At 44.8% G+C, this 17,104-nt stretch overlaps 2 protein-coding genes across 4 annotated transcripts; both read left to right on the top strand.

Moving 5' to 3' along the window:
• Positions 1 to 468: 468 nt before the first annotated feature.
• On the top strand, positions 469 to 6,127 carry LOC109769027 (uncharacterized). 3 transcript variants are annotated; one of them, XM_020327766.4, is made up of 5 exons: positions 470 to 643; positions 1,470 to 1,618; positions 2,893 to 3,045; positions 4,369 to 5,029; positions 5,876 to 6,127. In XM_020327766.4, exons 4-5 carry the CDS (start codon positions 4,488 to 4,490, stop codon positions 5,943 to 5,945), a joined length of 612 nt encoding a protein of 203 aa, XP_020183355.1. In that variant the 5' UTR covers positions 470 to 643; positions 1,470 to 1,618; positions 2,893 to 3,045; positions 4,369 to 4,487; the 3' UTR covers positions 5,946 to 6,127. The 3 variants fall into 3 exon arrangements, with proteins under 3 accessions (XP_020183357.1, XP_020183355.1, XP_020183356.1); XM_020327767.4 differs by having other exon boundaries at positions 1,470 to 1,632; XM_020327768.4 differs by lacking the exon at positions 2,893 to 3,045 and having other exon boundaries at positions 469 to 643.
• Positions 6,128 to 11,482: 5,355 nt separating this feature from the next.
• LOC109769032 (probable protein kinase At2g41970) lies at positions 11,483 to 13,187 on the top strand. Its single transcript, XM_020327772.2, has 7 exons — positions 11,483 to 11,567; positions 11,650 to 11,903; positions 12,051 to 12,177; positions 12,291 to 12,564; positions 12,663 to 12,795; positions 12,885 to 12,971; positions 13,053 to 13,187. The coding sequence occupies exons 1-7, from the start codon at positions 11,483 to 11,485 to the stop codon at positions 13,185 to 13,187; spliced, it is 1,095 nt and encodes a 364-aa protein (XP_020183361.1).
• Positions 13,188 to 17,104: the final 3,917 nt, after the last annotated feature.

Raw genomic sequence — 17,104 nt, 5'->3', positions numbered from 1 at the left:
TCGAGCACAACACTAGGCTTGTTTCAAAGGTTGACGCTCATGTGGGAGAGATCAGGCGGCTATTCAGGGCCTCATCCAACGGTTGCCATGTGACGCTCATGTTGTACTACTCGCAACACTACTTTGGCTTGAACAAAATATTCCCCAGAAGCCAGGGAGTGCCCGTTTTGCCGGCACGCCACGGCGGGCCCGCCCGCCCGGAGCCGGACGAGACCAGATAGACAGACAGACAGACCACGGGCGCCTCACCGGTCAAGTCCAACCACCACTCACTCACTCACTCTCACACCCAAAAGCCGGCGATCGCGGCGGATCCGACGACCCAGGCCGGGTCAAAGCCCATCCCCTCGAGATCCCCCGCCGCCCGGCCTGGCCCCACGTGTCACCCCCAGTCCACGGTCCTTCCCTCCCCCAACCCAAAGCCACCACCCGCTTTCTCTCCTTCCTATTTCCCGCTTTTACTTACTTTCCCCACTCCATTCTTTTACTCCCTCCCCTCTTCTCCCCGCCCCCCTCCGACCTCGCCCGCCGCCGCCGTCGAGCCTCCTCCTCCCTATCGGCCGGCGTCGTTCCCGGCCACCCCACGCCCCTGGATCGGGGGGCGCGCGCGCGCGTGGTTTTCTTCACCCTCCCCTCCACTCAGGTACGGTGATCCTGATCCCGCACGCGCCAGCCCCCCTGATTATTTCTTTCTTTCTTTCTGCGCGCGCTCCTCCGGTGCTCCGGTAGCCGTTCACCGACGGGATCCACGCCGGCCCGGCCGTTCGGGCCAATGCGGCGGCTGCTGGTCGCGCTTGCTGGGCTGCTAGTGCTCTGCCTGCCGGACGGCGCGGGATCCTTCAGAACCGGTTGGCAGATCTGCGGCCGTTTATTCCAATGCGGTTCTGGGGCGCCGGCACGCGCGATTCTGGTTAAGGGGGAATGGCGTCCGGATGTGGCTGCCTCTGGATTTGTGGTGCCAGCGCAGGGACAGGCTGCTTCACATGCAGCCATCGCTTCTTGGCTCGGATACTAGTCAGTTCATACTGTTTTGATGATTGCATTATTGGTTCAGACTTCAGAGAGATAGATAGGCATCCGACTGTAGATGGATGCAATCATGGTTGGTAGGGATATCTAATTTTATCAACTATACATACACGCCACCCAAACCAAATTATAAGTGCAGCTCTCTAGTATAGTTCAATTAAGGAGCGTCGCTCCCAATTTCACTGGCATGAAACTTATAAAAACAACACAGTCCATTTTGATTATTACGAAATGTCAAAACCCGAAAGTCGCCAGCCAGCACCTACTCAGGGAGACATTTGATTGTGCAGTGTGCACTTCACTCCCTGCCCAACTGACAGACACACCGCAAGTCCAACAGCGCGATTGCATGGAACCAATGTATACGCGGTTGTATCACGTCTTATCTCCAAATGGATTTACTATGACTTGATTAGTTCCAATGTATGTTCATCCTGCAGCTCAAGAGAATCAATCCTGCCACCGCGGTTCTGTACCAAGTGGCTGGCGAGGAGCCGTGTGAGTCGCTGAAACAAGTGCGAACCTTGGAAGCTAGTAAAAGTTCTGTGGACCAGCAGGTCTGGTGTTGGGAAGAACCTTTTGTGATCAGGTAATTTGAACAAGGTACAAACTCAAATGTTCCATGCACTTGTTATACTCACATAGCTGATTCATGTTAGTATTAACTGGAAAAACAAAAAAAGGAACCAGTTTTGAGCCTTGAGTAGTTCATATCCCTTGCTATTCTCTCTTGTACCAGTTTATGCATCTGTTTAGTGTTTACACCTAAACTAAGTACACACTGTTTTTTGAAAACAATGAAAACACTGCAAACATATCTTGTATTTAGTTAAAGAAAGGAAAATATCAACCCAAACTCCATCATCTCTTTCTTCATGTAGCTTTGTTTCCTCGTCCTCCTGCTGACCACTGACATATCAACCCAAGTCCAAGCCAACGGGGCTCTGAATCTCTTGGCCTCTACTGTGTGTGTACCGCCACCTGCCCTTCAGCCGCTGTCGTGATGTATCTTACCACCAGCTACTGCCAACTTCTCAATCTAGCCCTAGCCCCCCCCCCCCCCCCCCCCCCCCCCCCCCCCACACACACACCCACCTCTGCCTCGCCTGTGTGTTACCACCATCATTGTTACCTCTTTTCCTCATTGCGACATCGTGCTCCTGCTGTTTCCACCCTCTTCTGCAATCTTTGGCCATTGATTTTGAGGTATGAGCATGTTTTCATCTACTGATTAGTTACTACCCCACTGACGTCCACAAGTCCACATGTTTTCATCTAGATTCACCCCTGGCCTGATGGCTGAATCTGTGTTTGCGCATGCCTGCGTTTTTCACTCGCCTTTTGGGTCTATGTTCTGGGGCACCGGCACGCTCGACTTTGGGTCAGAAAAATGCTGTCGAGATGTGGCTGGCTCTGGATTTGTGGTGCGATCACGGGCAGTCGGGCACAACACAAGCTCCTGGGCTTTGTTGGTGGAATTCAGTTCAGATGCTCAGGACCTTTGGGTTTATTGTATGAGCCCATCCATGGTGTTTTTTGTGACTGTATATAATTTGTTCAGATAGGTAGATAGGTAGGCAACCTACTGTGCAATACTATGAACTATAGCTTACCTAGCAAGCAAGTAGTAGTTAGTATCTGATTGGATGAAAATGTGTTCCTCAGTACCTTCTCAGGGTGCATAGACATCTGAATTGTGCACCTCCCTGCTCTGCTTACCTCACATACTACACTCACAACAGTAGCATTGCATGTAACCAATGTATATGCACTTGTATCGTTGAGTTTCTCTGTGCCTTGCGTTATGAAAATTGCCATGGCTCTCGAAATGAATTTATGACCAACATCTTATTCGTCCTGCAGCCGAAGAGAATCCTGCCGCCATAGTTCTATTTCTATAGTAAGTGTTGACAAGGAGCCACGTGGGTCGCTGAAACGGGTGCGTGCACTCGGAAGCTGGCAAAAGTTTAGTAACGTGTGGAAGGAACTTTCTGAGACCAGAGAATTAGAAACAAGGTATAAACTCAATTGTTCTATGCACCGTGTCATAGTCATGTAACCTATTCATGTTAGTAACTGCTAGATACCATTTTTGCTTCCAGTTTACTGACAAATAGACACCAGTTTTGACTCTTCAAAGAAGCATGCTTCCTTCATTCCTTGCCATTCTATCTTATACTGCCTGTTTATTTATCTATATACGCCTATACTAATTACACATTTTATTTTGTAAGATAATTAGAACACTGAGAAATATATTTATTTAGTTAAAGAAAAGAAAAATATCAACCCAAACTCCATCATCTCTTTCTTCATGTACCTTTGTTCTCTCTTACTCCTGCTGACCACTGACCTACCAACCCAAGTCCAAACCAGCGCGACTCTAAATCTCTTGGCTTCTAGTGTGTACACACTGTGCGTCTGTACTACCACCTGTCCTACCGCTGCTGCCGGGCTGTATATTACCAGCAGCTACAGCCGACGCCTCAATCCAGCCCCCATGCCCTCCCTCCCCCAAACACCTCCACCACTCCTGTGAGTTGCCGCCACCGTTCTTGCCTCTTTTCATCACCGTGACATCATGCTCCTGCTGTTTCCACCCTTCCTCAATCTTTGGCCATTGGATTTTGAGGTATGAGAATGTTTCATCCATTCCAATGGTTAGTTACTTAAACCCTGCTTACCCCCACATGTTTTCATCTGGATCCACCCCTGGCCTGATGGCCAGATCTGTGTTTGCGAATGGCTGCTTTATTCACTCGCTTTTTTGATGCACCGGTAAGATCTTCGTCAGGTAGCCCCTGACATGTTGAGCTGAACTTTGGTATTCAGATGCAGACATTGTAGTCTTGAGGTGCGAGCTGATCAAGATATTATGTGTTTAGTGCTGAGATTATGTCCAACTTGAGGTGTCTCTTTCTTGGTTTGTTGTGGCCCCATGATGTTTAAGTATTTAATTGGTTCAGGTAGACAGCCAACTGTGTCTTTAGGTGCAATTATGGTTGGTGAGGATAATAACAGCTGCATTTCAGTTCCCTATTCCTGGGATGAAAATGTGGTTGCCAGCACTTAGTCAGGGCGAGATCTGAGCCAAAGGATCGGTTCCTCAATTGTCCACTTGATAAAATTGTGCAGTCACGCTGCCGATTACCTGACTAGAATGGTTCCCTGTTTACCTTACCTACTGAAAATCAAACTGTAGCATAGCAGGGAACTAATGCATAACTGTATGAACGAGTGGTTAACCTTCCGCTTTTTTATGTTATAAAACTGATGTGGCTCTCCAAATGAATTAATTGTTAATAGTTCCAACAACTTATTATGTTATTCATCTTGCAGCATATTAAGGTAGCAGCTGAAGATATTCTGCTCCTGCTACTACACATTGTTTTGGTGGTCTGGTGGTCTTGATTGAGTGCTGTTAGATTCAGTTCATGGTGGCTGGATGAGAAGCTGAAATGCTACTGGCTGTGGAGGGAGGAGGTTTTTTCTCATCATCCGCATCAGGATATAGCCATGGCCTTGCGCTTTTGCTGCTCGGCCGGAGAACTGAAGAGCAGCCTGTGAGGGCATCGTCTTGGAATCACTATCGACTAGTCGACCGGGAAGCTGGGCATGGGGGGCAGCTGCCTCCAACAAAAGATGATGTTCCTGGAAAATGTGCTTCCTTCACCTGCTTTGGCTGCACACCTGCTAGGCTTGAGGGCGCATCGCCTCCGAAATTGAGCTCAAGTAACACGCGGCAGCAATTATCCAGTTCCACAAGCAGGAAAGGAACGAATAATGGTTCCTCCATCAACGGAAGTGGGAGAAAAGGATGTCTTAAGAGCAACTCGAAAAGGGACTCTTCTGACCGTGGTTCTATTGTAAGTGACGAGGAACAACCACGGGAGTCTCTGGAAGAGGTGCAAACTTTGAAAACTGGTATGGAGCGGAGAAAAGTTCACTGGACTGACACGTGCGGGAAAGAACTTTTTGAGATCAGAGAATTTGAAACAAGGTAGGTAGCTTCTCTCTAGTTTTCTTTTGTGCAAACTCTGATTTATTTTCCTTGAGCCTGGTTATAGCTAGTCAAATAACAGATCCATGTCAGTAGCCTGTAAATGCTGTTCCTTACTAAAATGATTCGTCTATGGAAAATGTAGCTGGTGCTGCTCATCTCTGTTGCAATCAAACGTTGGTTGCTTCCAGTTGAGCTAGTTTGCTTTATAAATTGTTTATACTTTTTTTAGTCTAGTTTTTGATGGGATGTCCCCGAAGGGGGACTACTCTACTTTTTTTTCACCATGGTAAATGTATATCAGAGACCTGGCTTTTTTTAAGCACTAATTTCAAGATAATTTCCTATTGTCATGAACATTATTTGGTGGTGTTTTGAGATTTTTTTTTACAAGGATTCTTTCGAGGCTCAAAAGGCGCTTGCTTGTGTTAGGCCTAGTCGGGCTTCTGGAAGCTCGCTCGACGTCGAAGAGCCCAACCCAGCTTAGTCTATATGTAGCCTACTAGTTGGAGTATTTTTAGCCCAGTTTAGTCTGCATGTGGCCTGCTAAGTGGAGTATGTCTTTTCACTGTGACCATACACATCAGAATACGATAGTTTTAACACTTCAGAAAAAAAAACATGTTTCCCTTCTGATAGTGTCTGGCCCAATCTTGAATAGTCTGTCGTTCCTTACTAAAATGATTCATGTATTCGAGGCTGGGAATGCTTGGATTTATTCTGAAGCAGTGCGAATGCTCTGCGATCAATAGTTTTAGGCTGTGAGTGCTAACAGCATTGAATGTATACATACTGCTTGCACAGTCTGGTATTTCCATCTGATTGCTCAAGTTATTTTCTTAACAGCGACGAAGGTTTGTCGGACGACGAGGGGGAGAATGGCGGCTTCAAGAAATGCGAGTGTGTGATTCAGTAGATTTGTCCCTGCACAGTGCCCGGTCACAATTTTGTCATGGTTGACACCAGCTTGTACTTTTCATCCGTCTTCGGTCTTTAATCTCTCTTTCTCTCTCTTGCCCCCTGTGTGATGTGTGTACAATATGTAGCTACACATTTTTTGTTCGTCTCTCCCAATGGCTATGTTGGCTTTTTTGTTAATCATTACTATAACTTTTTGTTTTGCTGCTGATATATATTTGTTATATACACACCGTGGATGGAAGATGTAGCTACTAGCTAGTGTTGCTCAGATGTAGCCGTGCCTCCTACGTTGCAATTCACTGTACGTCGTTTCCAGATGAGCTAATTTGCTGTATTTTTGTTTTTACTGTATATAGTTCTTTTTGTAGGGTTTTGAAACTTGGCTTGTCCTAATTTCTTTTCTGATTGTTTATGGGAAATGATTGGCATCACCCGACCGATTACGACGCGTGCGTCCTTGTGGCCGTTGGATCTGATCTTAATCACATTGCTCCGGAGCAACCTATCACATAGACTAGGTTTTTGCAACTGAGCCGTTGTTGCAATCTCCCTCACCGCAACAAAATTTCAGCCGTTGATCGACTGAGGAACTCCTATGTTGATAACCCCTCAAAATTTCAGCTTGATCCAATGGTTCAAATTCCAAGAAGCATCTGATGAGTGCATCAATATTCGGATCTGTTTTCTGCGCGAAAACGATTCCGACCTAAGTTCATAGTTTTCTTGAACGGGTTATTAGACATCCTTTTTGATGGAAGTTTTTCCTGGAGTATTGTGTTTGGTTTATAAACACGTGCCCACAAATTTTAAGCCTTTTCCGAGGTGATCTTCACCGTCGCACCAGTGTCAAACCCGTCCGACCATGTTGCTCCACGAATGCCAACCTATGCCTGCATCGACTGCGCCGTCGCTCCATCGAGCCGACGACAACCACCTCTCGGACCATCACCCCGGCCTCCCCGTTATAGGTGGCTGGGTGGCGCGACCACCACCGTATCACATTCATAATGACGAGAGGCGGACCCACACACATTAGTGAGTGTGTGGCAAAGGGGATGAGGTGAGGGAGGCTGGCCAGCGGTACCAAGGAGGAGATCTTAGGCCAGAGTTGTGGCAATGACAGAGACGACCAACGTAGGGAAGCTAGGTGAACATGGAGGAGGGGAGGCTTAGCAGAGGTAGGAGAAATGCCAGGACTGTTATGCCGGCGTACAGTGTCGTTTATATAAAACCTTATTAGTGGTGGGCTCCACCACCCGCACGCCACTAGTAAGATTTCTACTAGTGGCGTGTATCTAGTGTCGCACGGAACTAATATATATGCTCAACAGTTGTCCCAAGCTTTTTCTTTTAGAAAATGTAGGCGATTATTTCGTCTCCTCTACTACCCAAATACCGCCTCTTCGGATTTATAAGGCATGTGTATAACCATAGGTCATCAATCTGACCAAGGAAGTGCAAGCTATATATCCCCGAAAACCATACAATTAGAAACTTCTTTAGAATAAAAATTGAGTGATATAATTTTGTGGCATTTTACATGTATTTTGTTGGTCTAATTAGTGACCTGGAGATACAAGCATGCTTATAAACAATCAGAAGAGATATAGTAAGCACTTGCGCTTGAGAAAAAAATGGTTTGTTTCTCTAAGCAGTTGTCTTACTTATATTTAGTTTTTATATGATCCTTAGATGATTTTCATTCATGTTTTTAAAGGTAATCATGTGTATCATTAGTTACATATAATGCGAAAACAAGCACGCACACGGAACTGATCAGAAGGGTCAAGAGACAACACATGTTCATAGAACTTTGGGAAAAACCTCTTCAAGAGAAGGAAAGTACAAATGAGTAGTCAGGCATGTTGTTTAGCCAGGCAAACTAGGTACTTTTTTTTGCGGGAAGGCAAACTAGGTACTTTTTTTTGCGGGAAGGCAAACTACATACTCCAAGAAACTTTGTGAGAGAAGAAGGCGAGTCAAGCAGTGATAAAGTAGTAAATATCTATAGTTAACAATTATATGAGTTGACTTTTAGGTTGGCGAGCAGTGATAAAAAAAATTGTATTGCATGAGCGCGACATCACCTCATGCCTTTCAATCACCACACATCCTTGTTTTGAGAGAAGGGAGATGGTTCAAAGAAGAAAAATTTATCATGCTCATGTGATTTTTTTGAAAGTTTAATGAATCTAGTGCAGAAGAAAAATAGGAAGGAAGAGAAAATTATGCTCGGGTGATCAATATAAACTATGTACGCAATGACCATCCGCTGTTGTGAGTGCTCTATTTTAGGCCAGCTGTTGGTGATGCTCAATATTTGGTGCCGTAAAAATCACCTTTGGGTATCCCAAAATTTACTCCAAGCACTTTTTTGTGCCTTATTATAGGGCAGCTATGAAGGTGCTCTTATATAGACTACTACATAGTGTATCAATTTTGAATTGGACATGCATCAACAATCGTAACCGTTGGTCTCCTATATCCAATGGCTGCAACATGTTTCGTTGTTAATAATTATTGCAGCTGCAGCAACGGTGTTGATCTTGAACCATTGTGTCACCCTTCCCATTAAAAATGCCATACTTGATACCTATTGGACCATGTAGTAGATAGACTGAAGACGTGGTGAGCCCAAGAAGATTCGGAGGAGGAGAATGGGGAGAAGAGTGGGCACTGCTTTGTTTCAGCCGCAACGAGACAGAAGGGTGTCTCTCCTTAGGAGGGCACCCCGCACAGTAGCTTTGTTCTCTGCCTGATCATTCGTTTTTTCTTCTTTGCTTCTTGTTCATTCGTTTTTTATTTTTGTATTATTATTTATTTTTATTAATATATTAAATTATTATATAGACATATATTTCAATACATAATTTACTTCAAATTTGATAAACCATTCACCCTGAATTTGGAAAAATGTTAACACAACGTAAACTGTTTGCACTGTTTTACAGAAAAATTCATCCCATTAAACAATTTTTCGTGTGTTTGAAAAACAATGTTCACGACATTTAACAAATACTGATGTAATTTAAAAATATATTTGTACCATTCAAGAAAAAAATCCACACGTTTCTTAAATATGTTCATGACATATTTTTTAAATGTTAATACTCCTTCCGTTTCTTTTTAGTCTGCATATAACTTTTGTTTGAAGTCAAAGTATATCTAGATTGACCAAACTTATAGAAAAAAGTATCAACATTTACAATGCCAAAGGAATATCTTGAGATTCATTATGGAATGTAGTTTCATATTATGTATATTTGATATCATAGATGTTGATATTTTTTTCTACAAATTCGGTCAAAGTTTATAAAATTTGAGTAGACACAAATATTATATGCAGGAGTAAAAAGGAACGGAGGGAGTACAATGTAAAAAAAATGTTTGTGTAATTTTAGCAAAATGTTTGGTACCATTCAAAACATATTGTTCAACGTGTATATGAAAAAATGTTTAACATGTACTCAGAAAATATTTCATGACATTTGTTAAAAATGTTTCAGTGCAAACGCAATAATCAAGTAATTGTAAAAAAGTATTATAAAAATTAAGAAAATTCAGGTCATTTAAAAAAAATGTGCACATGTTTCAAAAATATGTTCATATTTTTTAAATGTTAATACAATGTAGAACAATGTTCACATAATTTTAAAAATATTTAAGCACCATTAAAAAAAGTGTTCAACGTGTGTTTGAAAAAATATTGAGCATTTATTCATAAAACTAAAACTTATATTTGAAAAAATGGTCATGATGTTGGAAATGTTCAAAGTGTATAAAAAATATTCCATGTGTATACGCATGATGAATAACATGTATTTAAAAAGTATATGTGCATTTGAGACAAAGAAAAATGTAAAAAGCAATAAAGGAACACAGTAACTCGAAAAAAAAACTTAAAGAAAAGTGCAGAAAATGACCAAAAAAATCTTGAAACCTTCTCAAAAGAGGTGAAAACCAGTGAAAGGTTCCACATTATTGGGCTAGCCCATCCTACCATGCGTTTGAGCCGAAAAGGGAGCTCTATCTCGGAAAGAGCGAGACATGACCCTCATGAAGCAGAGAAAGTAAAGTAGTACATATTTCGAATTCGTCTAGATCCACATTATGTGTTTGATTCAAATACTCAACTCTCTGCTAATTAAAAGTACATTCCACCATTTTTCTATTCACAAAATAAGATGTAGATGCCACAAAAGAAAAAGCTAGGAGAAACAATGAGCAGGAGAGGTATAGAAGAAAAGAACTAAATCTTTCCAAATACTCCCTCGGTCCCACGTTTTTGCAAGCTATGTTAGCTTGCAAAAATGGCTTATATTGTGGGACGGAGGAAGTAGAAGATATTAATTTCTGATCGCGGGCTCATGTTCTAAAATCAAAAATTGATTGTTATGTTTTACAAGAATCTGACTGCATTTTACGTCTAGCAATAACCAGTTCAATTCACATGAGCGATCCGGCTCTGGCACCTAACGTAGATAGTCACGTGAAACCCTATTTGGCGCAAGTAGCACTGGTTACATCTCTTCTCGTAGCGCACACCCCGTGTAAACGTACGTGTGGTCAACAGGCCGGCCCATGTATGAGCTCCTAGTTCCAGTTTTTTGAAACTTCTAGAATCTTCCAACTAGTTTTTGTTTGTTTTTCTCTTTTTATTTTTTTAGTTTGTCTTTTAGTTCATATTAAATTTCATAAATTTTTTGTTTAAAGTTCACGATTTTTTTAATACGATTTTTTTCAAAGGCTTAAATTTGTTTCAAATATGTTAACTTTAAAAAAAATGCTTGGTTTCTTTTCCAAATTCACGAACTATTTATAAAATGCATGAACTTTTTGAAAGTCCGCGAACATTTCTCATCCCCAACTTTTTAAAAATTTCATGAACTTTCTCCAAACACATGAGCTCTATTCAAATGCTCGAACTTATGTCGACAAATAATAACAATATAAAATCCTCAAGGAGGAAGACGACCATTTTGCATGGAACGGCGCTCTCAGTCTCATGATGTAACATCTCGCATGCCAATAATAGGATACGGCAGGAGCACAAAGTAAAGGAGCCAGTTAAAGCGGAAGAGGAGCCTCCTTTGGCGCGAAAAAAGGAGCCCCCACCCTTGGCCACCACTAATCTCTTACCCGGAAACAAAACACCGCCGCTGTTCTTGATCCACCGACGACCATTCTCCGGTGGGAATTTTTCGGGGAGGTAATGCTCATATACTAGATTGAAAATCGCCTGGTTGTTATTCTTCCATTGTGTCGTTGATCCAATTTACTAGTTTCTTTCGGGATTGGAGAATCTAGCAAGATCCACATTGGCACATTGCAAGATTTTCCAAATCTTGATTGAGTTAGTTCTGGATCAGATCGTCTGTTCCACATTGTACTCGTTGATCCAATTTATTTTCTTTCTGGATTGGAGGATGTGTTGATCGATCCTATTCTGTTGCTGGGAATGCGTACGTCCATCCAGGTCATGATCTTCTGACCGCCCCCAAATCAACCCATCGTGTCCGGCCGGCGAGAACAATGTCTTGCTGCGGCAGCGCCGAGGAGGACACCTACGGCCCGCCGGCGAACCAAGCCGCTCCGCCGCCCAACGTCAACGCTCCCGGTATCCACTCATCGTCGCCGCTCATTTCACTTTTCACGTCTCCCGTGTGAGTTTTTTTATGAACGAAACGACTTTGGCGCAGGCAACAGAGGCGGGCCGAGGGGGCCCGGCGCCACGAGGCCCGGAGGGCCGCCCAAGGTGATCACCATCGACGTGCCGGCGATCCCGCTAGACGAGCTCAACAAGATGACCAACAATTTCAACGACAAGGCCCTCATCGGCGAGGGCTCCTACGGCCGCGTCTACAATGGTACCCTTAGCGATGGCCGCCCCGCCGTCATCAAGAAGCTCGATCCCAGCGCCTCAACGGAGTCGGACTCAGAATTCTCTGCTCAGGTGCGTGCCAATCATCATCCTCTCATCTGAATATCCGATCGATGATGATGCCACGTTGCCGCAGCAAGTTAATCTGGTCAAATATATTGGTTGATTTATTTCCTTTGGATTCTTCCTTCTCATGATTGATCGATCTCATTGCCATAGCTAGCAATGGTCTCCAAGCTTAAGAACGAGTACTTCGTGGAACTCCTGGGCTATTGCATGGAGGATGGGAACCGCATGCTGGCCTATCAATTTGCAACCATGGGCTCTTTGCATAATATCTTGCACGGTGCGTCTACTCTACCACAATTTTAATTTTGATCTACAGTATATGTCAAGGTGACTGCTAAATTAACATACTGTAACTGTAACTTACCGATCGATTCTTACCGGCCCATGCAGGCAAGAAAGGAGTGCAGGGCGCTGAACCCGGGCCGGTGCTCAACTGGGCTCAGCGTGTGAAGATAGCTTACGGAGCGGCAAGGGGGCTAGAGTACCTACATGAAAAAGTCCAACCATCGATTGTTCATCGAGATATTCGGTCGAGTAACGTCCTAATATTCGACGAATTCAGCTCCAAGATTGCGGACTTCAACCTGACAAACCAGGGCACGGACACCGCTGCCCGGTTACATTCCACTCGTGTGCTAGGAACATTTGGATACCACGCACCAGAGTAAGACCGACCCTATGAATTCTTCTTCTTAATTCATATATTCTCTCAGTTTTGCTACCTTGCTCACATATTGCTGTTTGGGATTTGGTAATATTCAGATATGCTATGACAGGGCAAATCAACCAAAAGAGTGACGTCTATAGCTTCGGCGTGATCCTACTAGAACTACTGACGGGAAGAAAACCGGTCGATCACACCATGCCGAAAGGGCAGCAAAGTCTTGTTACTTGGGTATCGTATTTAATAACCTTTGGATAAACTTATCGGTGTATTGTCATGCATGGTCTTACATATAGGTGTTTCTTGATCCTCTGAGGCAGGCCGCTCCAAGGTTGAGCGAAGATAAAGTAAAGCAATGCGTTGATCCAAAGCTCAACAGTGACTACCCTCCAAAAGCCGTCGCCAAGGTATGACACTGTAGTAAATCCGGCAAACTGTAAAATTTAACAGTACGTGTCTGTACCGAGGTTGTGTTTTCATGTGTTCAGCTAGCAGCAGTGGCAGCGCTGTGCGTGCAGTACGAATCCGACTTCAGACCGAACATGACGATCGTTGTGAAGGCGATTCAGCCCCTTCTCAACCAAAAACCGGCTGGACCAGCCGCCGAAGCACCGAGACCCTGATCGATCAGCGCTAGGCGGCACAAAGAAGCTTGAACGAACTCTTGCATGGTTCCATGTGTTATATCTATAGATCATCTACTTGATTTGTTTAGGTCATGGGCTGACCACCTGTGGCGGTGCTAGGTTCAAAACCTTGTGATGTCAAAATTTTCTGACCGAAAACCGTGTAGACAAATTAAACAGGAGGAACAGAAAAGAATGTACTTTGTTATGGTAGCAGTCCTTTATATGGTTATGCAAAATTTGATATGAATGCAATCTACATAGGTTCCAATATAAGTAATGAGTAACGAGACGAAGATACATGAGATCATTGCCTATTCTATTGCGCAAATCAGACTTGATATATTCCATTGTGCAAAATACCGTCACAATTGTTGTCGTAGTGTCCTGCAAAATCAACGCAAACTTCACCAAAAAATCACACACTAGAGTATACCTTTGTCTTAACTAGTTTTCTGCAAAGATCACAAACCCCTTTAGTGGCGGAGACAGGCCCCAGGCAGCGTGGGCTGCTGCCTGGGGCTTGAGGGCACTTTCCTTTGTTCATACTTCATAGTAGTAAAATACTGTAGCTACAATGCTACAGTGACCAAAGGCTGCCTAGGACGGCCGGGGGCTTTGCAAAATTCTAGCGCCGCTTTTAGGCCAACTCCAGCGCACGATCCCAAACGGACGTCCGTTTAGCCCGGATTCTGTCCGTTTGGGTAGGGAAATGAGGTCGTGTCCGGTCAGTTTCTAGGATGCGGTGGCCGTCCGTCTGATGCGCCGGCGCATCCCGGCCGCATCCTGTCCGCGTACATTTTTTTTTGCAAGTCCATAATTTTTTTCATCATTGATTTTTGATACATGAGAATACATCATCAAATTTTGACTAAAAAAGTAAGACCAAAGAAAACAAGAACCACAAGAATACATTTTAGAAGATATCCAACTTCCATAACTACTCCTGTAAGTTGGATTAGTGCCTTCTCGATGCATTCATTGTTGATCTGCGGAGGCTCCTTGATCTTGCGTGCTTCTTTCTTCTTCGAGTGTAAAGAAGTAGACGTTGCTTCCTCACATCTAGTCTCATGTCTAGCCTCTATTCTAGCAACTAGTGCACTAGTGTCATCTCTAGCCTCTATGCAAGTGCACGAACATCTACTAAATTGCGATGTATCAATATATATCGATGTACTCTTCTTCCCAATACCAAAACTTGCATCCATTCTACACAATAAAATTTTCAGTTAGCACAACTAGTCAAATCCGAGAGCACAACCGAAGCTAAAGTACCACATACCCCATCGTTTAAGCACTTGATGAACACCCATCCGAGATGTTCCAGCGTTGTAGACACGCGGCGCACGACCTTCTTTGGGTAGTCATCGCACTTAATGAGTGGCAACGGTGCGCCGACGAGTTTTTGGGCTAGCACCGAGCCCGGTCGACCACCATTCGTGTATCTGTCGGCGGACCACCGACAGTGTAGATCCGAGCAGCTAGAGGAGGAGCCACTACCTGCACAGCCTTACCGGGGACTTCCGGCCCGGTGCCCGGCCAGTCCATGGCGCCCCCCAGCCGGGCGAGCTCAAGACCGACCGGATCCGCTCCAAATCCGGCCGCGGGGTGCGCAAATCAGGTGGCCGTGGTTGGGTAGCTCGAGGACGTCGAGGGGAAGGGGGCTGGGTGAGCGTGCGTCCGAGCTGCACAATTGCAATGACAGTGGCGGCGGCGGCGGCGGCGAGGGCAAGAGTGTGAAGAAGAGTGGAGGGGGTGCGGCTGGAGGGGGGAGGGGGTGGATAGAAAAAGGGGCCCATGTGTCACCGACGGGCGGGCCAGGGGAGGACACGCGCACACGGCCAGCCTATCCGCGCACTGTCCATTTCACCCCAAAAGTGGCCCAAACTTGGGCTGGGATGGGTCGAAAGCGGACCGAAAATGGACAAAAGTCCGTTTGCGTCCGCGTGCTGGGCCGTCTGATTTGTCTGTTTTACCCCAAACAGACGCACCCGGATAGGATGGGGTCACACGCTGGAGTTGGCCTTACCATTTATCCAGTTGCTAAATTAAAGAGTGGACAAAAGAGTCATTGCTAAGAAAAACGAGATATGCAATTCCTATTCTCAATAAAAACAATCTTTTACTTACTAATATTTCTCATATGAGAAAAATATGGAGGAGAAGGAAAAGAGCAGTATTGAAAAATATGACCTACAAAGAAAACGAGAAAGGCATAGGGCCTCCTCCCTCCGTCCGGTGAAGAGTGTACATCTAGCTTCAAAAATTGTCCACAAAAAAGTGTACTTCTATCTTTCCAATGCACTTTAAAGTAGAAAAAAATACTTCTCTCTCATCACACGGTAATCAAGACCAATAGTAATCTACACATGTCTTTTTAATTCTACATGCACTTAGCTCATTAGAGGTTGGGTAATTAAAGAGGAGAGAGATGGTGGCTTGCACCTTTCCAATGCACCTTTTACTTAGCTCCATAATTTGTCCTAAATTTTTTAGATGTACACTTTTCACCGGACGGAGGGAGTAGTCTGGATGTTGGATTAGCTGCGGAGTGCCGACTAGTGCAACATCATTTATCAGTTCAGGACGGAGGGATTTCTCTCCCCTCGAGATGCCCGCCTTTGCATCACCTGAGGTTGTCACTCTCTCCCTCCCTGAGTGAGTCACCAATGGCTCACCATTCTCGGTTTGTGCTAGAGGAACTCCAGCCTGGAACATGGAGTCCTAGCCAAGATGGCCTTCGGATCCCTGCTCTAGCCCGCCGGTCTCCCACCGACGCCTCGTGCCTTTCCCCTACCCAGATATGGTTAGATCGGGATGGACGAGACCGTGAGGAATGATCTTCTTCTCGACCCAATCGCAACCCTTGAGGTTGGGGTCGTGGAAGACGACGGTTTTGCATGCCCAGTTCATTGTCGGTGGGGGCAGTCCATGTTCGCCATTCCTTGCTCAGGTCAGCGGCTGTCTGCCTGCGGCGGCACCCTCTATGTGACCAACGCCATTCGGCAGCAGTATTATCCATCAGACCATATACTGGCGGCACCGGCCGGCTTCTCGATCTGTGGATTACAGTGGCCATCGAAGGGTCTTCGGGAGGATTCCTTTCTCCAGATCCACTGGCTGCTGTCGGCGGCTCATACCGACAAAGTTGTGGGATGCAACCAAAAGGCTGCTTTGTGGGTTTTGGCGGCTCTTACTCTGGTCAGTTTCCTTAATTGATGAGATGTAATCTATGGATGATGGTTTGAGACACAGGGTATGATTGTACAGCGGTGGCGGTGTGATTCCTAGCCCAGCACATGTAACTGCTGGGATCGCAGAAAAGTGATAGCGACAACACATGATTGATTTTAATTTAGTGATGCTTATCGAGTACCCGGTCCCGAGCTCTGGGTGAAAAACCTAGGTCCGACCTGAGTTGCTTATATCTGTCATTGGTGATGTCTTTTGCATCGTTAATCTTGTTGAAGACATTGCTCAGAAATGATCAAACTTGTTCTTTGGGGTGAAAACATATAATCTGGTCTTTGGTGGTTGGATGCGGTGATGCTGGATCTTGAGCGTTATTCCCTTCATCGCAGAGCTTGAGGCTCTTGCTCCAACATCATCACCTACCGGGCCTCCCAAGCTAGCGAGACAACCCTGGATTCGTCCACCTCTGGGAATCGCTAAATGTAACGTCAATGGAGCTACTTCTGTGCATGGAGATCGAGGAGCATTTGTTACTGTTTGTCGGAATGCATATGGAAAATATTTAGGATCTTCTTCGATCACCTGGGCACGAATTTCAGACCCGATGGTTCTGGAGGCCTTAGTAGTGCGGGAAGCTTTGGCCACAGCTGATGATTTAATGCTTAAAAAGATTCTGGTCTCATCGGATTGTCTCCAGGTAATTAATGATGTAAAGGCAAACA

This window comes from Aegilops tauschii, chromosome 1 (assembly GCF_002575655.3).
Source record: "Aegilops tauschii subsp. strangulata cultivar AL8/78 chromosome 1, Aet v6.0, whole genome shotgun sequence".
NCBI classification, from domain to species: domain Eukaryota; kingdom Viridiplantae; phylum Streptophyta; class Magnoliopsida; order Poales; family Poaceae; genus Aegilops; species Aegilops tauschii.
This window is presented reverse-complemented; position numbering and strand designations above follow the sequence as displayed.